At 38.7% G+C, this 19,894-nt stretch overlaps 3 protein-coding genes across 3 annotated transcripts; all 3 read left to right on the forward strand.

Moving 5' to 3' along the window:
• The first annotated feature begins 1,236 nt into the window (after nt 1-1,236).
• Nucleotides 1,237-1,746, forward strand: LOC130734793 (uncharacterized). Its single transcript, XM_057587205.1, has one exon. The coding sequence runs from the start codon at nt 1,237-1,239 to the stop codon at nt 1,744-1,746; it is 510 nt and encodes a 169-aa protein (XP_057443188.1).
• A 627-nt stretch (nt 1,747-2,373) lies between these two features.
• LOC130734611 (plant intracellular Ras-group-related LRR protein 7) lies at nt 2,374-12,128 on the forward strand. The gene is made up of 9 exons (XM_057587099.1): nt 2,374-2,628; nt 3,643-3,712; nt 3,874-3,920; nt 4,823-4,931; nt 5,035-5,120; nt 5,700-5,790; nt 6,330-6,415; nt 11,313-11,399; nt 11,649-12,128. The coding sequence occupies exons 1-9, from the start codon at nt 2,530-2,532 to the stop codon at nt 11,757-11,759; spliced, it is 786 nt and encodes a 261-aa protein (XP_057443082.1). The 5' UTR covers nt 2,374-2,529; the 3' UTR covers nt 11,760-12,128.
• Nucleotides 12,129-13,812: 1,684 nt separating this feature from the next.
• Nucleotides 13,813-17,605, forward strand: LOC130734612 (uncharacterized). The gene is made up of 3 exons (XM_057587100.1): nt 13,813-14,560; nt 15,185-15,341; nt 15,843-17,605. Exons 2-3 carry the CDS (start codon nt 15,191-15,193, stop codon nt 17,246-17,248), a joined length of 1,557 nt encoding a protein of 518 aa, XP_057443083.1. The 5' UTR covers nt 13,813-14,560; nt 15,185-15,190; the 3' UTR covers nt 17,249-17,605.
• Nucleotides 17,606-19,894: the final 2,289 nt, after the last annotated feature.

Genomic DNA, 19,894 nt, shown 5'->3' on the forward strand with positions numbered 1-19,894 from the left:
ATTTAAGTCCATATTGTTGATTTCATGTTGTTGGATATATGTTGTCATCTATCTTGAAATAAGTTGCTAGTTTATGTGCCACGATATGCACTTAAATTTGAATAACATGTTTTTCTCTTTTATATGTGGTAGTTGTATGGAGTTAACCCTTTCTCTTTACTATTTGTTGTTTGGGCGCTTAATGCTATTAAGTGATGAAGAGCCTTCTGACGATGCTTAGCTATGATCGAGATGGAGGAGGGACAGTAAGCGGCGGAGCAGAGATGGAAGAAGCTGTTTGTTTTTCTTTTAGTAGTGTATACCTTGAGTCTTCTTCATCCTTTGAAAACTCTTTTACTGGAACCCTGACTTAGCCACTGTTTAAATGTGCATACTTATTTTGGAACCCTGCTTTATGTTATTGGAAGTCACTATTATTATATGTCGGGAATGAGTTGTTTAATTAAGGTTATGTTATGGTTTCGAGTATGTTTAGTTTGCTTTCAAAAAAAAATATATCGTGTTTTCTTTAGGATTTCGAATTAGTCCTTAGACTTTGATAGGTTTCTAATGCGACTCCTCAGTTGAGAAATTGGGGCGTTATAGGCGGGGTCTCCTCAAGCAAGCCATCCCCGACAGCTGGGTTTGTCCCGATTGGAGGCCAGGTTCCGATTCAATTAGTTGTAGTCATTGGCACTGCATACTTCATGAAGCTTCATGACAAATTTGAGGGGGGAATGAAGACTTTGGGGGTATACCAAGGGGATCCTCCTGACAAAAACTAATGTTCACTAGCCTCTTCTTTCTCTTAGTTGATGATGATGTTAGATACAACTAAGTTGAATATCCTAGCGTGGAATGTGAGGAGTGCTGCTAGTGCATCCTGCAAGAGAAATCTCAGGGAAGGGGTGAGAAAGCACAGAGCTGATGTGTGTTTTCTTTTTGAAACCCATGTACAGTTTATTCATTTGGAGTCCTTTTGGGCTCGTTTGGGGTATATGCCTTTGGCAATTGAGGAGGCTTAGGGGCAGACCGGTGGAGTATGGGCGATGGGGTTAATTGGTCTTCAGTTAGCTGTTGAGCAGGTGTCAATGCACCGGTAAGCGGTGAGCCTTCATTTTCGTTCTGCTTCGACGAGTTGGGTATGCATTGGGGTTTATGCAAGCCCAATTCCTACGATAAGCCTTCAGTTATGGGAGCATTTAAGGCAGGTGGCGCAGCTTAACCAAGGTTTGTGGGCAGTAATAGGGGACTTTAATGATATGGCGTTCAAGACTGAGCAGAGAGGAGGCATCTTCCCCACCTCGCGGGCCCGAGCATTTGTGGAGGGGTGCGAATCGTGTGGGCTATTGGACCTTTGGCTCGTTTGGGCTTTCCTTCACATGGTATTGTCATGCGCAAAGGAGGGCTCCTATTCATCGTAGATTGGACCAGGCTTTGGCTAACGTAGCTTGGAATGTTGGGTTTCCAGATGGATCGGCGGAAGTGCTTCCCTGGTTGCATTCAGATCATAGTCCTCTTTTGCTTCGGTGTTGTCCGCCACCGGCCACGATTGTCAACAAACCATTTAGGTTTGAAGCGGCTTCGATGGATCATCCTCAATACCTAGCGGTGGTTAGTGGAGCATGGGACAAGGGAGCTTCAAGCTATGTGGCAGCGTTAGCTTTTGTGAGGGATGACTCTTTGACCTTTAATAGAGAGGTTTTTGGAAATATCTTCTGGCGGAAGCATTGTGTGGCAGATCAGAAAAGACGTGTCCTTGAGTAGCTTGAACAAGTTGATTCGGCTTACTTACACCGGCGGCTTTGTGAGTTGCGAAAGGAGCAGGAGGTCGTGTTAGCCCAAGAAGAAATGTAATAACAATAAAATATGATTTAATGCACATACATTGTCGCAGTAAAACTTACAGTGTCATCAAATGATTGCTTGTCACATCAGAAAGTAAGTTTTAATTTCAGTTCATAATGTAACTCATGTAACCTTTTGAGGTAATTTGAAATGAAACAATTGAATGTAATGGTAACGCTTTCCTATTCTTGCTGAAATTCAAGGGATGAGGAATAAGAGTGGGAAATATCTCTTGGTGCAATTAATAGGGATGGTAATCAACCAGCGGATTGACTAGCTAGGAAGGGAGCATTTTCGCCTGACATAGATATGTGTCTTCTGGAGACCCCTCCTTCGGACTTGGAGATCCTCATTTTGAGGGGTTGTTTAGCTATCTCTTAGTTTTTATTTGTTATGTTAGTTTTCCGATATAACAAAAAAAAAATTGGTCATTTAAACTGCATTAAGTCATTAATCATTTAGAAAATAAGAACTTGATAGTTTTAAATATAATGAAATAATAAATTATATTTTATCTTAATTGACGACAACTCAACCGAACAGAACAGGCGAGCACTACGTCATGAGTGGTTGTTGGTTACGACCAAAAACGAAGAAAAACGCGGTTTTCTTTTCCTTCCTCACTGTGACTCCTCCTCCTTCTGCAAAAACCTCAATCCATTTCGCGATTTCAATCAACCATTTTGGTATTGGAACGCAGGAATGGGTTGTTTCGCCAGCAAAAACGCTGACACCAAAGCCAGTAGAACCGCGCGGTGGCGATCCACCGGCATTGTTGCTCTGCGCGATTCCAAATTGAAGGCAAACAACTAACTCTCCTTTCTCTTTTGTTTACATCGCGATTCAATTTTTTTCTTCCTTCTTATTTCTTGATTATGATGCAGCATGTGGCATGGGATTGGGATTTTGAGTGTATCATATCATGTGTTAAACCTTTATAAGTTCCATTAATGTTATAGCTTGTTAATTTGTATCAACTTCTCCCCAGAATTGATTCTGCTTGCCTTCAGAATCAATTCACTTAGGCCCCGTTTGGGAAAACAGCTTAATTAAGTGCTTATTGTATAAGAGCTTATGTCATAAGCGCCCTGTTTGAAGAGCTTATTTGACCTTATCTGACAGCATAAGCTCTTGTGCCAGTGTATGGGAGGGCTTATGCAAACAACTTATGGCCTACTCAGGATAGATTATGAAAAAGAGCTTATGCTTATATATAGCTTATTTTCAATTTATTTCAATAATTTTTTTAAAATAATAAGCACTTATGCCACAAGCGCTTAATTAAGCTGTTTTCCCAAACGAGACCAAATTCAATAAGTTTTTTTTGCTTTAGGGTGTGCACATTGAGAATAGCTTATACAAAATAGAAGCATTTGGGTGTATTTTAACAGAAGCACCTATCAGCTTACGGAAATAAGCTAAAAAGAGCTTATGCAGGGCTTATAAACTATTTCGATAAGCTCTGCCAAACGTGCAAAAGAGCTTATTTTATAGCATAAGCTCAAATAAGCTGTTCAGAAGCTCTCCCGAACGGGTATTCTAGTGGCAGCGGAGAAAAGCTTATGATGATTTGTTTTACTTACAAAATTAACTATTTGGGAATAGTTTGTGTTGTGGGTCTAATTTAATTTTCGTAAAAGTAGTGTAATGTTTATGCTGGCAAGACTCATGTGCAAAATATTTGGAATTTGATGTTGTTTTCTGCTCTGCTTCTCTGTTCATTTGTAATTGTATTTGTATTTGTGTGAATGCTCATTATGCCTTTCTGTAACATGCTTACTAACCTTTGAGCCTTTTCCTCTCCTTCTAATGTAGACATTTCCAGATGAAATTCTTGATTTAGACAGATCAGTACGCACCCTTGACTTAACACATAATCGAATAGGTGAGCTATTTTTCTTTCTCTCGTTTATTTTCTTTTCATTAGTTTGCGGTTAAGAAGCCTTTTCTCTGAAGTAGATATGATAATTTTAACCTCAAAGAGATATCATTATTGTAGTTGGTGCTGTTGGTTTTATTGTTAATAATTCATTTTCTTTTCTGCAGTTGACATTCCCCTGGAAATTAGCAAATTAGTTAATGTGCAGCGCCTGGTAAGAGCCAAATATTTTACTCTATGGGCACAGCATGATAACTTTTGTTAACATTTACTTAAAACCTTTTGTGACTGAAAGCATTAGGTATTTTATATAATCCTGTTGAGTTATTAAGGGGCAGTAAATTAAATAAGATGCTATTGATCTTGACCTGAATTTAATAGCCCTCTTTTGTGATCAGGATTCCAGCCAATTATTGTTGACTTGAGTTTGTTTCCTTAAATTTGTGTGGTTTAGTTACTTTAGTACTGTAATAGTTGTTGCTTAGTTTCCTTTTCAGCAAGGCACCAACAAATGATACGCTATGCTTTGTTTTCAGATCTATGTATTATTTCATGTCCGGTTCTTATGTCATTAGTGAAATTACCATCTTATATTCTGTTAATTCACAAGCTGTTCCTAGAAAGCTTCGTTCAAACGTCAGAATAGAATTGCCACTGAAGCAAAAGAATGGAAGAGTTTTGTGCTTACCCTTACAAACCAACATACAATTAGACATTGTAATTGTCTGCTTACTTGGTAGTTCATACGATCTTATCCAAGTTGCTGTACATGTCTCTTTCACGTCACTTGTCAGATTTATCTACTAGAAATGTAATAAGTAGTTTTGAAGCTTAGGTTTATCGGAACTTTGGCTTCGTAATCACCTCAAACCCTCTGATATTGTTTCTTTTCTTTTATAAGTTTGGTTACTCATTGATCTTGTAGAATCATTAAATTTGGAGGTTTTTTTTTCTGTTTTGAATCTTACATTTTGGCACGTGTTATGACTATGAATACTACGGCCTTTCATTTATTTTTGCCCTGGTAATGGTTGTTTTAAAACTTCTGTAAGTGCTATAAAGCATTCAAGATTTGATTACAAGTAATATTTCATCGAAGTTGCACGAACATGACAGGTATTAGCAGACAACCTCATTGAGAGACTGCCAGTGAATTTGGGGAAACTCCAATCTCTAAAACTCGTGAACCTTGATGGAAATCGAATTACGTCCTTGCCAGATGAATGTAATTCTATTCTTGAATCCAATAAGATTATCATCCTATTCGCTTATATTATGTGGATTTTTTTTCTTTCTATGTAATAACTTATAGTGTATTGTTTTTCTAGTGGGCCAGTTAGTAAGGCTTGAACGCTTATCGATCTCAGGGAATTTGTTGACATCCTTGCCAGAAACTATTGGCAGTTTGAGAAATGTAAGTATACATAGTGGAACCTTGAATATCATATGACTTTCTACAGCTACTGTTATCTGGACTTTACACGATCGCATCCATAGTGCATTTATATGTATATACGAGTATCGTAGCGGCATGATTTGGTTTCAAAGAGTTTGCTATTATCATTTTAGGCAAAGATATGTCATTATAATAAGACACGACTCGTAACTTAATACAATGAGAAACTCAAAATTTTGTCATGTTGTCTGAGTTGTTACCTATTTCCATCAGAATATCCATGTTTCTTAGAGAATATATGTTTCCTGTTGACATTGGCGGAAGAGTGTTTAAATACGCCCTCTTAGGACTTGGGAAGTATTTTATTTTCATCATTATTATTATTATTATCATTTATATTTTGTTATGTTAAATGTTATGTAAACAATGAGTTCATGCTGGAGAGGCCTATGAGTTGGATTTGCACAAGGATTGGTTCATAACCACTCATAATAATGAACTGAACATGTCCTTATAGTATTTTATTGTATATTTTGGGAAATTTTGTTATGAAAATTTTCTAACTTTTAAAGTTTGATATACATCTTGAAAATGCAGTTGTTGATTTTAAACGTGTCAAATAACAAGTTAAAGTCTCTTCCAGAATCCGTTGGGAGTTGCTTCTCTTTGGAAGAACTACAAGCTGATGGTATGCTACGATATCTTCATGTATGCATTACATGAGCATGTATCTGTGTCCTGCACCACCCCTTCCCCCCCCCCGCCCATGATATGTTCTTTATTTAACTGGATTTGGTTAATTGTTAGTCTGCTGAGGATGATCTGCCTTTGTGCTATCTTTATTACTTTTCAGTGGAAGTTTTAGCGTGATGGTAGATAAACGTTAAAGATTAGATTTCTTTGCAAGTTTTCTTTCAGTTTAAGATAAATTTTCTGCTCTGCGTTCTATCTCTAAACTTAAGCTAAGATGTTTAGATTGCCTTGGGCTTTGCAGTTACTTGGTCTAGTTTAATTTAACCAAAAGTCATAATTGAAGCATACTGACAATATCTCGGGTTGACGAATGACTATGGTGATATCCATGCCATAAGACGAATTCTCTTCTTATCGGCTATTTCTAGGATAATCTAATCTGGATATTCAGGACAATTTGCAGGGTCTTTCTTGCTATTTAGCTTTATGCTGTGTTTGATTGAAGCTAATTTCAAGCTTTTTGGTACATTTCAGATAATCTTATTGAAGATCTTCCCTCTTCTGTGTGCAATCTCTCCCACTTGAAGTCACTTTCCTTAGATAACAATAAAGTGAAGCAGGTAGGATTTGTGGGTTTAAAACATTATCAATGTAATGCTGGACTTGATTGAATGTTAATTGATTGTTTTCTTGTTCTCTTTAATTCAGTTCATTATTTTTATGATTGCTTGTTGAATTCTCTTTTTGTTCTAAAAGTAATTTCTTTGTTCTCTATTCATTCTAGAAGACTACATGGCTTTATTACAAGTTCAGAGAGTTTGACAGGAAAATGTTTCTATGTATTATATGGTTGTTTATAATGAGGCAGTTTTGTAACTGCCTAACTGACTTCTGACCAGTCTAACTAATCAGAGCAGAAAACTAACTAATTAGTGAAGGAAGAAGCTAATAACTATCTAATAGAGATAACAAGTGGTCACTCAAAGAAGTCCCACATTGCCTAGTGCACAAGTGTATATATAATAAAGAACACACACACCCATTGCCTTAAGCCTAAGGTTTTGTGGTGTGTGGTTCTAACTTAGGATTTCTAACATTCAGAACTAGTCTGATCCAAGCCATCACTTCCGCTTCCAAAAATAAAAAATTGAAAAAAAAAAAGAAAAAAAAAAAAGAAAGATGATATACAGTACAAGGCCTCTGAAGACTCATGAACAAAAGTCTAACACCTAATGACGTTCCACTGAGCTCAAGCCCAAGACAAAGCAAGCCAAGGCCTCAGACTCAGACGAAGGAGCACAAGTCCAAGGAACTCTGATGTTCCCGCTGGAGTACTAGCCCAGACAAAGAAAGTCGAAAGGCAGACTCAGACGAAGGAACACAAGTCCGACGACCACTGATGTTCCCGCTGGAGTACAAGGCAAAGGCAAAAAAAAAAGCAAGAAAAAGAAAAAATGGAGTCCCACTTGAGGGGGGAGTAATAGAGATAACAAGTGGTGACTCAAAGAAGTCCCACATTACCTAGATTAGCTAGTGCACAAGTGTATATATAATAAAGAACACACACACCCATTGCCTTAAGCCTAAGGTTTTGTGGTGTGTGGTTCTAACTTAGGATTTCTAACACTATCTAGCCGAGGCTAAGATTTCATACAAACAGCAGTAGAGTTAGCTACTACGTACTCTTTGAGCACTATTCTCTAATATTTCCCCCTCAAACTCAAGTGGGGTGACAAGAGGAAGTGTCACACACATTGAACTTCGCTCAAAGATCAGTGAAGTGGGTGATTGATAGAAGCTTTGTGAGAGCATCAACATCTTGGAGCTAAGCTGGAACATGTTGAACCCAAAGGTGCTTGGCAAGACCTTTTCTCTAACAAAGAAAAGGTCACTCCATGTACTTGATTCTGGTGTGTAAAACAAGGTTGTGAGCTAGAGAACGGTGTTCATGTTGTCTCACAAAACAGAGGGCACAATTATGAAAATCTTCAACTCATTATGCACAGGCTCTGTAACCATAAAATATCATTGGGCCAAACTTCGATATTCAGCTTCTGTACTACTGTGAGTTTCAACCTGCTGCTTCTCGGACAACCAAGATATCAATTGGGCCAAGGAGACAACCACCACAGGTTGAACGCCGATCATGAAGATCGATGCCCAATCGGCATCACAATAACCTGGAAGGGAGAAGGGGAAAAAGGAACAGCAGGTATCAGGAGGAGACTAGTTGAAGAAGTTCCTTGTAGAGAGTAAAGGATCCTTTTTCTGGAGATGAACTAGAAGACCATATTAATGGAGTAACTGAGCTCGGGGCTAGTAATTGAAATATATTGTTGGGCTCCAACCACAGATCTGTTCAGAGAGGGATCTGAGAAAATATCTCATGCATCTTTGGAAAGCTTTGAGGTGCTAACCATTGGTGAAGAAATAGCTTTGCAGCTTACCACATCGACTTTGGCAAGAAGGCCCTCGATGTACTTGCTTTGGGTCAAGAGAAGGGAACAACCAGAGAGATATTTTAATTCAATACCAAGAAAATAATCCAAGGGACCCAGTTTCTTGAGAGAAAAGACTGAATTGTGCTGAGTAATGAAGTGATGGACAAGAGAAGTAGAAGTCCTGTAACAAGAAAAAGTGGATAATGTTAGGTACTGACTCGGAAGATGAGAAGTAGGAAAAAGAGAGGTGTATGGACATTGTTGCCTTTGAGACTCCATTCACAAAAACAACTCTGTTTCAGCATGTTTGTATGTGGTAGCGGATTCTCTTGCCAGAAGCTCTTTGCCGTCGTCATGTAACTAATTAAAGATAACATCACTGGAGGTTATGAGCTTACTCTTGGGTGAAAGACATTTGTATCCCTTGTGTGATGTTGAGTAGCCAAGAAAAACATTCTTGAAACCTGAATCGTAGTTTGTGAGAGTTATGAGGGCGAAGGAGAAGGAGAAGGAAGCAAGAACAGCCAAACGCACGAAGAGAATTGTTGTTAGGTTGCTGCTGATTATACAGTTTAACAAATGGAATAGCAAGATTAATAGCACAACTAGATAGACGGTTAATGAGATTACACCTGTTTAGAAAGAATAATCCCAAAATTTGTATGGGAGGGGAGGTTTGGACTAACAGGTTTAAACCAAGCTCAGCAACATGTCTGTGTTTAAGCTCAAGCACCAGCATTTCGGTGGTTTGTATGAGGACATATTAACCTATGCAATACACCTTTATTATCAAGAAATTTGGAGAGAGGTCTAAACCCCCCTACCTAATCAGTTTGAAGTGCTTTGAGTTTTTCATTAAACTGTAACTCTACCATGTACTTGAACTGCTGAAAGATAGTAAAATTGTCAGATTTGGACTTGAGAAGATACAACCAAGTGTACCTTGAGAAGGCATCCACAAAGAAAAGATAGTAAGTAAATCCATTGGCAGAGGTAAAGGGTGTTGGAACCCAAAGATCACTCGCTATACACCAACTCTAGAGGATGGTTATATGTAGAGTGATTTAACAAGACAACAAACAAAAAACCATGATGCTTTTTTTTGGAGTGGGTATATTAGAAGATTGCAATACTATGTGAAGTGTACCATTATTGGGATGTCATAGTCTAGAATGCCAAATCGTAAAGGAGGCGTGTGTTTTAACTTTTAACAAACTTAGTATGAACAGCGTATTTATAGAATTCAATGATGCATCAAAGGTTGGTGCAATAGAAGATTGCTGTAGGAAATTTGGAAAGTTGTAGAGGCATTCCATATGGAAGAGCAACATTAGATTTGTCTGCCGTTACAACACACAATGAAGGGTGAAACTCAAAATACACTTTGTTGTCTCTAGCAGATTGACTAACATTAAGAAGATTTTTAGTAATGTGAGAATTGTGAAGAGGATTCTACATGACAAGAGAAATTGATGAAATATAAATCTAATTTTGGTCCTTCAAAAGGCTCAACTTGGTCAATATTTTGGATGTTAAGTGTTACATGATGTGTTGCACCCGAGTCTGGGGTACCAATTGGCAGTCTGACCATTGCTGGAGTTTGCAACCATGGCTTGTGGAGGTTGCTGAGCAGGGGGGGGGGGGCGTTTACTGGAACAGCTTTGTAGGCTTAATATCGTGTGAAGGAGCAGGAGCTCTAGGTTGTGTTTGAGAAGGCCTCTGTTGTTGTATCCACTGATTGGGATTTCCTTAAAAACTTGGTTGAAGATGAAAATTATACTGTTGATGAGTAGAACTTGGTTGAGCAAAGTAATTTTGGTCAAATCTGTGATAACAGATGGAGGCATTTTGTACAAAACTTCAGGAAGACCTGACACTGGACATTAAAACGTTCAGTTCTGCCTCTTCCTCCTCTGCCTCTACCTCTAGAGGTGAAAGATCTGCCATCACTAAATGAACTGAATCAGAAGTAGTGTTCTGTGTTTGACACTTGAGTTAGCTTTATAGGCAGTTTGATTGATTTCTTGTTATTTTCAACCCGAACTTCCTGAGGATGAAGCAAGCCTTCAATTTCATCTGTAGTTAGTGGCTGAAATTTTGGAATCATTGAGATTAAATTGACTAAAGATTCATACTTAGAAGGAAGACCCTCTAGAATCATATCAATGTTGTTTCTGCGGAGGGAGTTCTTATCATCAAGCCTATCTAAAATAAAATGGGAGAAAGTAACAGGTGCATTTGCTGGACCAGACAGAAGAGGTGTCGCCATTATTCAAGACACTTGTACGGGTTGGGCTTTGCTAGAATTCATGGTGTTTGTGTGGAGAAATGTTTCCGCGAGGATGAGGCTTTTAATACCATATTAGAAGCTGAAAGAGTTTGAGGGGAAAATGTTTCTATGTATTGATTTTTTATCAGATACACGGGAAGGAGAGACTATATGGTGTTTCACAATGAGGCAGTTTTATAACTGCCTGGCTAACTTCTTCTGACCAGTCTAACTAACCAGAAACAGAAAACTAACTAATTAATAACAGAAGAAACTAATAACTGTCTAGTCTAGGCTAGGATTACATACAATCAGCAGTAGAGTTAGAGACTATGTACTCTTCGAGCACCTATACTCTAATAGGCTTGAATATATGGAGTCATTTTTACTCACAGGTGTGGGCAGTTATTTGATACATGCCTTTGTAAGAGGTGATTGAGTGGTGCAGGTATTGCTGAATCGTTATTTAGAATTGTGGCAATACCTTTATTTTAACAGTACATCTTAAATTTTGGTATTGACTTTGAATGGCATCTTACATCACGGCTAGAATTTATGTTGATGTGTTTGGACACTGGTGTCTCAAGTTGTTAATCTTGTAGGCAATAAGTCATATTGATATACTATTTTTGCAGTACCTGTTGATTATTCTCTTATCCTTTTTTTACCCTTTATTCATAAATCTATTCATAGCATTTAAATCTCTGTTGTTTGCCTCTAGTAATTCCAATCATGGTAGTTTATATTCTAAACCAATTTCCTTAGAGTTCAAATGTCTTAATTATCCTTCGGTTTCCTTCTGCGTAGATTCCTCCGAATCTATTGAAGGACTGCAAAACTCTTCAGAACATATCACTGCATGGAAATCCTATATCAATGGATCAATTTCAACAGGTATGATGTTGTTCCCTTTATTTTTTTCATGGTCAGTCCTAACCTCAAGTAAAGGAGGAAGATTTTACGCTCGTGACAACCAACGTAAAGCGGGTCATATCGTTAATATGGATCAAGAGATCCATATAGCCGACCTTACCTTGTGGAATAAAGCTTTTGTTATTTGTTGTTTTGATCTCTCTATTTTTTTGCTAAACCAATACAAATGTTCAATTTTCAATACATTTGATCTTTAAATTAATGATGTAGATGGATGGGTTTCAAGAGTTTGAAGGGAGGAGGAGAAAGAAGTTTGACAAACAGATTGATTCAAATGTGATGATCAGTTCCAAAGGTCTTGATGAGGGCGTCGATCTATGAAGTTGTCTCAGGCTTGTTGAGACCACTCGCAATGTGGATTTTTCAGTTATATAGTTGGATGAGCATTGGAGATATATCATGGAATACGGTTTTATCCATGCCCTTTATTTCGCATCTGAAATTAGTGTATGGAGATGCCAGTGTCACATTGTATATGATTCCTACTGTTTTACCCCTGCCCAAGTTTGCCTGAAAATATGCTGGCTTGTAGATGGAGCTATTATCCAGCACTCTTCTAAATATTTCATATACGAGTTTTGGAGCCATTGTGTTGAAAATATAAGGGGTCATGTATCTACACAGCTGTAAATTAAGACAACTTTATGTTATATGGAAGGCACTGCATTCTTTGCCCTTTTATCATGTCAATTGAGATAACATGCGAAGAATCCTTTGTGTTGTTCTCCTAAATAGGTACCTTTTTTTTTTGAAAGCCTAAATAGGTACCTTGGTTGTCTACAAATAGGCTTCAACAAAAGAAGTGTACTTCTTTGGGGTTAAATATTGTTCAAGACAATGACTAATATAAGCTTCGATGGAAATTAAATAATAGGGACTAAAAATTGTCATATCAAATCCAATGCATCAATTTTGGGTTAGTCATGGATTACTATCTAAAGTGTGATTTATACTAATTGCATCGGTTTTTTTATGCTTAATCATTGTACTTTACATGAAGGTAATTATAGCTCTCAAACACTTATAATGAAGACAGTGTGTGTCTATGAGAATGTATCAAATGAAGACTCTTTTTTATTGTGAGAAATGAAAAATTAATAAAAGACAGGATAGGCAAAATATGTTCACGATGATTCCCTTGTGCTAAGTTGTGCATGCCAAAATATTAATTTCTAAAGGTCAGTTTACACTTTCATGAGATTTTCTACTTTGGGGAAGAGAAGAATTAGTTATCTCCTAGCCAATTCCTTTTAATTTGATATGAAGAATGGGCTAGCTCACTTTCATGAGATTTTCTACTTTGGGGAAGAGAATAATTAGTTATCTCCTAGCCAAGTTCCTTTTAATTTGATATGAAGAATTAGCTCTTGGTGATTTGGGCGGGAAACGCATTTGGGCACATTCTCACCTGATCTTCTCAAGGTTTTTGCCTAAGTTTTGGATAAGTGTTGATTCATGAATTTCTTAGTCAGGCTCTAACGTTATGCATCAATCAAAGGAGTGTCCTGCCGCGAGTGAGGTTGTTTATCTCGGGTCGCTTCGATCGTTGCTACTTCTGCCTGATCAAGTCGATGGGTTGTTTCAGACCAATCTCATCTCATCCATGGAGTCTTGGTCGCGAAGCTAGGTCGTTTGAATGATCAAATATTGTGCCTCAACTTTCATCTCGAGTCTCAAGCATAAGGCCATAAGCAAAAAGAAATAGTTATGTCTCTAGAGTGACCATGTAGGTCGGCGGCGGCACCTATGTCTCGGGGATGTACTTAGAAATCAGCGATAACAATGTATGTCTCAGCTCGTAATATCATAGGTTAGGCAAGATAGCCATAGCCTAGTGCCGCGTAGGTCCGGTAACCTAAAGGAGAGAATGTCTTGGTTCCATTAGGGCGCATCAAGAGACACATCGAAACAAAGACTAACGTTATTACACCTTCAAATCTCGACAACTAATAACACACTTTCAAAAAATTATGAATGATCTCGAAATCCATATTATACATTGAAAATGAGTTCTATTGTTTAGAGCTAATTTGATTTTTGTCATTCCCTCTTTCCAAGTCACATAAAATGAAGTTTACCCCAACCCATATCTATTGCCAAATTTTGCAAACCTAAGTACCCAAGTTGTTTTTTTTTTTTAACATAAGTACCCAAGTTAAATAAAGTGAATCTAAACATTAATAACAATAAAAAAAAATTAACCTTATTTAATGTCCCCAGATTCCCCACCTCAAAACTCATAAAAGAGAAAAATAAATAATAAAAAATGATCCTCTCATTGATTGCCACGTGTCAGGACAAATGACAATCATGATTCAGAATCTAGCCTCAAGCTCGTTCCCACGCTGTCCCATATATACCGCACTCACATCCCATGCCTCCCCTCATTCATCTCACACACAAACACAAACACGAGGGGAATTTCAATTTCCTATTTTTCAACACATGGTATACGCTGTCGTTTCATTCTTTTATTCCTTTTCTCGCACCAACCACCACCAAAAAAAAAAAACCACAACTAACCCTAGCCCCCTTTTCGTCTTCGGTCTCGATTCCTCTTTCTTTTCTCCCTCGATTTCACCTTCAATTTTCTCCCCTCTTCTCCAATTGATTTTACCTTCGTTCTGCTCTTGATTTTCTCTACCTATCGACCCCAATTTTGATCCAATCGGTGCACGGTTTCTGTTTCTAGGGTTTGCGTCGTTGAATATTCTCGATCTGTTTTTCTCGTTACAGATCTGAGAAAAAGAAACAGAAGATTGTTTCTTTTCTTTGATTTGGGTTCTGGGTATCGTTGATCTCATCCTGTTACTTTGATTTTGTGTAAATTTATTTCAAGGTCCTTCAAAAACTGGTCTGGGTTGATAGATCTCGCACCGATTAATCCAATTCAGTGCAAATTGACCGTCGATTGGGCGTGATTTCCTTGTTCTCGTTCGATTTGGATAGATCTAGGGTTAGGGTTTCCTGAAATTGGGGCTTTTTGTCAAATCATTGAATTTCTTGGGGGGAAGTTCAATTCCTTTGAGTAATTACGATTATCCGGTTTGATTACATCCAATTAGAGTTATTATTGCCCGATTCAGCAGTTCGCAGTGTAATTTGACGGTGACTTGTTTGAGGTATTATAATAAATATCTCATTGCTATTAATTAATTACTTTTCACATTTTAATATAATTGGTGACATTTATTGTGTTTACACATGCTCTGCAAATTTCTTGCAATTTACTTAATGGTAATTTGTGTATAATTTTCTGGTTATTGTGCATTTGCCTTTTCATTGTAACTGATGTCAATTTTATAATTTGTCCTAAATGGAGTGATTGCTCTCTTTAATATCCACCAAAAGGGTACTCTCTGTGTTCTGTTTATGCAAATAAATGTTGCCTCAGTGACTGGGCCCACTTAAACTTTATGTTACTGATATTAATATTAATATTTATGTCAGAGTTACAGTGGTTTTTAATAGAAGATACTTTTATTATTGAACTTTGAATATTTGCTGCATAAATATCTGGAATGTGTTATTAATGTGAGATATATACTGAAGGTTCAGAAATAGTTTTATTTTTCTTCTTTCTCAAATATTGTAACAATAGTTTCAGTGGGTAGCTGACAAATGTTTTGCATTACATGCACCACTTCTTCTTGGTAGTTTGGATGCATGATGAATACTAAATAATTTCTTTGATGCTTTTAGTGTGACGCAACATGTTGTTTACTCTATTGAATCCTGTCTTGCAGGTAATCATGGTGCAGAAGCGTCCTTTTGATGATGGGGAAATACTTGAGGTGTCCTTCAAACACCCGAAACATGGAGGACCCTACAATGAGCTCGTTCCAATATCTGATTCTGTTTTTCCTGTTGATGATCGCCATACCCATATGCCTAAAACTTCAGGTGGGAGTTTAGTTGATGACCCCTTTAAGGTTCATAATCAACTTTGTAGTGTGAGATTAAATATATGCCTTTTGAGGAGTTTCAAGCTTGTGATGAATTGAACCTTTAATTCAATTTCTTGGTTTAGCTCTGGTTTATTAGTCAACCAGTTTTAACTGTATGTATGGCCTCAGCCACATATAACATGTCCTATTAATCTTCTTATCTTCTATAGTTGATTCTACTATATTTATCTAACACAATCAGAGAGTTGCTTCATTAGTTATCAATATATTCTCTTATTCAATGGTTGACAACTTGACATAAATGTTTTGGTATTATACATCTTTTATTACTGCATGAACATAAATGCTACTCTCTTCTGACATCATATTGTAGTGTTGTACGCACTTGGAGATGGGGAAATTGGATAACTATTTAATGTTCTTTTTTATATTTTTATGATTTCCTTATTTTTATAAATAGCACTTGTTTTGATCTAGTCCACAATGTAATTTGTAGAGGGTGGATTTACACAAGATAGTACTGAAGGCAATGAGAAGCTTCCTAGAGGAACTGGGGACTCAGAAACAAGCTTTCCTTTAGTAGGTATTCCTGCTTCTTCTTGGACCACCAGTACCATCACCGCAGAAGATCACAGATTGGAGCCACCTTTCCATCTTTCTCTTTTTCCGGAGTATTTTAGTCCAGAAAGACCTCAAAGGACAGTAACTCGATATGAGGACATCTATTCCACACTCCTTCAACAGTCTCCTCGCAAGCTTGCATGTGTTGGAGATAATTATCAAGCTGATATTCCTGCATGGGATTTTTCCGGGCCCATTAATACTTCAAATGCCTCAAATGGTGTTTCGGACTCAGACATAACTACTGGTGATGGCGATGAAACTGAGAAAAAATTGATGGGGACCTGCATTTTACCTATGCCTCAGATGGAATTGTCTTCTAATGATGATGATGAAGTTGGAAAGGGCAGAACTGACTGTAGATGTTATGACAGGGGATCCATGAGATGTGTCAGACAGCATATAGCGGAAGAAAGAGAAAAACTTATCAAAACCTTTGGGCTTGAGAAATTCATTGAGTTGGGGTTTGCTGACATGGGAGAACAAGTGGCAGCACAATGGAGTGCGGTGGATGAACAACTATTTCATGAGGTTGTTTTCAATAATCCACCATCCCTCGATAGGAATTTCTGGAACTATCTTTCCATTGTTTTCCCTTCTCTTACGAAAAAGGAGATTGTGAGTTACTACTTTAATGTCTTCATGCTCCGAAGGCGGGCAGAACAGAACAGGAACGATGTATTGAGCATTGACAGTGATAATGATGAATGGCAAGGTAGTGATGGCAATGATATTGCAACTAGAGAGGAAGATGAGGACTCTGCTGCCGAATCCCCTGTCTGTCATGATCCTACTTTTACTAACTGCCATGATAATGATCTGCAAGATTATGATGAATATGCTGCCGATGAAACTTGCGGTGATAATAGAACTGCAGATTTTGCCAAGGGGAGCAGCATTAATGATGATTCCGAATTTGGTTCTGCAGAAACACATCACTCTAGTGGCTCCCCTCCTTTGATTCAACCTCAGGATCAATTTGTGTGGCAGGATCCTTGTGATGAAAAAGTTAAAGATGATTCCTGCACATCATCTGAAACCGGAGTTGCTGTACAAGAGGAGACCAAGGGAAATACTGAGAATGGTGATCATTGGTGTGGTAACTATAATGGGGTAAGCAATGGTTATAGCCAAGGATGTGTTTTGGAGCATTGTGATGCAGAAGTGTGGGATTCTGGTTTTGTATCTTGCTCTAAAAATAAGATGGACTTTTTACCTACATGCAACATGATAGAAGAGGTTTTTGGAGATGGACGAAGGCAAGACATGAGAAGAGCTTGAGCATCCTAGGCCTTCTTTTATGGAGTGAATCTCAAGCATTCTTTTGCTAAAGATGTTGAGATTTGGACTTTTTTTGTATATTTGACAAGAGTGGAAAAGCAACCTTCATTGTAAAGTAGTGTTTTGGAAGGTGATTTGGTTTGAGTTAATGCCCCGTTTATTTTTCTTAAGTGCTTTTCGAACAGTGAAATTTCTTATTCCTTAATTTATGATAGTTCTCCACATTGGGATGGGATCTGAGATTAGGGAGGGAAATAGTAGGAGATGGAAAAGAAACAATCACGGATGCAAAAAGTGTCCGGTGTTATGATGTAATTTTTCATTATTTAATTTTTAATGAAATTTCTCTTACTGGTATATTTGTATTCATGCACCTTTCTCTCGCTTTAAAACATTTGTTAACTTCTCAAAAAATCAATCAATTGCATTAAGAGTGTTTGAGTGAGTGTTCAAAAAATTACTACTTTGCATGAGCCCTATTCACTAAACAAGGTATTGAATCAGAAGGGACAATTTGTTTGAAATTAATCTATGGGTGTGATCTTTACTTGGAAAATGCTGCAAAACTATCCATGACAAAGTTCCATCTATTAGAAAGAAATAATCCATGTGATGGGAGAAAAAAGGGTAAGATCCAGGTTCAACTTCTCTGCATTCAACATAATTCAGGCCAGAATTAGTAAATTACATGTCTTCACTAATTTGTAACATTTGCTTGCAAGACCTAAGCTGTGTAACTTCTAACATGATAGTAATAACCTATAAATACCTGGACTGGGCGGGACATAAAGAAGATTATGTCCCGCCCAAAATGAACAATAAATGATTGAAGATAGCCATGGCGGGAAGTGCGACACAACGAGCTTCATTGCCCCCCTTAGATGATGGACCCACAAGCCAGCTGGAAGATTCCTTTGGATTTGTCTTATATGTACAGGGATTTGGGCCCTGATTGTCAGGCCCAAATATAGGAAAGGTCCATATCATGACCACCCCCTCTATAAAAGGGGAGGTCATCCACTTGTACGAAACCAACTTTTTCAGCATTAATGAGAATATTCCTTTTATGGTAGTTTTGCTATTTTAGTGCTCTGCTAGGGTTTACTTTCTGTCACTCTTTTACGTAAGCTTGCCCTAGTACAGAACATTGGCGCCGTCTGTGGCTCTGACTTAGCTCTTCCGGTGACAAAAGGAGGAATTGCGAGCCATGGAGACTCGTTCATGCGGCGGGGGTCGACGCGATCATCGCCGGCGCGGTGGTGGTCGACACGGCGGTCGTGGCGGCGGACGAAACAACAACCGTCCCGTACTGGACGAGCAAGAGCAGGAAGCTTCCTCGGAGGGGGTCCACTCAGTGGCGCCGTCGCCAGCGTCATTGGTGCATGCAGCTCCGGGAAGACCTTCAGATCTGATCGCTAAATCAGATCCAGGTGTTCGGCGGCGTTCAACGCCGCCTGAATATGTAAACTTGGAAGATCTTGAAACCACTGCTCCACGGAGAGCGCAAGAGGCAGTGACAGGTATCACGCCTGCGGCTTTGCAACAAATGTTAGATACCTTGCAGAAGGTGCAGTCCCAAAACGAGCAGTTGCAAGCCCAAGTTGAGTATCTTACTCAGCGGCAGGATTTTAAGCAAGAACAACGTCTGGAGGCGGAGGATGTAGTTGAATTTCAACCTTTTGTTCCAGCCATAACTAGGGTGGACATTCCAAAGCACCTGCAAACCATGACATTAGACGCCTTCTCGGGCGAATCTGATCCTATGGAGCACCTTAGATATTTCAATACCAAAATGGTGATCGGCGGGGCAACGGATGCGGTAAAATGTCGATTATTGCCCTCCACGTTCAAAGGCATGGCGATGCAGTGGTTCATTCGACAACCGCCCTTCTCCATTGATAATTTCACTGATCTGTCCACGAAATTTCTGACTCAATTCTCCGCCAATAAAACCACAAAGGCAACAATGTTTGATCTTATCAGCATACATCAGCAACCAGGTGAGAAATTAAAAACCTACATGGCACGCTTCAGCAAGATGGCGGTGCAGTTGGAGGATGAAAATCCAGATGTCTGTTTGGCGTCATTCAAAAATGGCCTTCGGGCGGGAGATTTGAATAGAGACTTAACAAGGCGACCGGCAAAGGATATGATGGATCTTCGCGCTCGTGTTCAAGAGTTCATATTAATCGAGCAAGATGATCAGAAGAAACAAGAAAGAGAGGAAGGACGCAAACAGTCTCAGATTGGCGGTGTTTCACAGGAAAAATCCAAGGCGGGGAAGGAAACCAGGGTAGCGCAAACCCCCCGTGTACCAAGACCGGGACCATACCAAAACTCTAAACCTGGTTTTCAAAATACATGGCACAGAAATTCACAAGGTCCCACTGCTGCCACAGCTGGTCAGCCTGGTGCTTCGCCAACGCCAGTCCCACTTACTAAGTTGAATGCACCCTTAAGTACCATTTTAAGGGCAGTTGGGCAGACCAACGTTGTGCAGTATCCTCCACCACCACGGCGGCCGCCAGCTAACGTGGACACCAATAGGTGGTGCGAGTACCACAAGGCGTTGGGGCATACGACAGATAATTGTTGGAATTTAAGGCGGGAAATTGATCGTTTGATTAAAGCTGGCCATTTGGCAAA

Source organism: Lotus japonicus, chromosome 1 (genome assembly GCF_012489685.1).
Source record: "Lotus japonicus ecotype B-129 chromosome 1, LjGifu_v1.2".
Classification (NCBI taxonomy): Eukaryota; Viridiplantae; Streptophyta; class Magnoliopsida; order Fabales; family Fabaceae; genus Lotus; species Lotus japonicus.

Bases quoted from the DNA above. Each gene is read 5' to 3' on its own strand.
- LOC130734612 (XM_057587100.1), top strand. From the start codon at position 15,191: ATGGTGCAGAAGCGTCCTTTTGATGATGGGGAAATACTTGAGGTGTCC. The intron at 15,342-15,842 runs GTGGGAGTTTAG...TGTAATTTGTAG, and splicing joins CCATATGCCTAAAACTTCAG to AGGGTGGATTTACACAAGAT.
- LOC130734793 (XM_057587205.1), top strand. From the start codon at position 1,237: ATGATATGGCGTTCAAGACTGAGCAGAGAGGAGGCATCTTCCCCACCT.
- LOC130734611 (XM_057587099.1), top strand. From the start codon at position 2,530: ATGGGTTGTTTCGCCAGCAAAAACGCTGACACCAAAGCCAGTAGAACC. The intron at 2,629-3,642 runs GCAAACAACTAA...CTTCTAATGTAG, and splicing joins TGCGCGATTCCAAATTGAAG to ACATTTCCAGATGAAATTCT. The intron at 6,416-11,312 runs GTAGGATTTGTG...CCTTCTGCGTAG, and splicing joins ATAACAATAAAGTGAAGCAG to ATTCCTCCGAATCTATTGAA.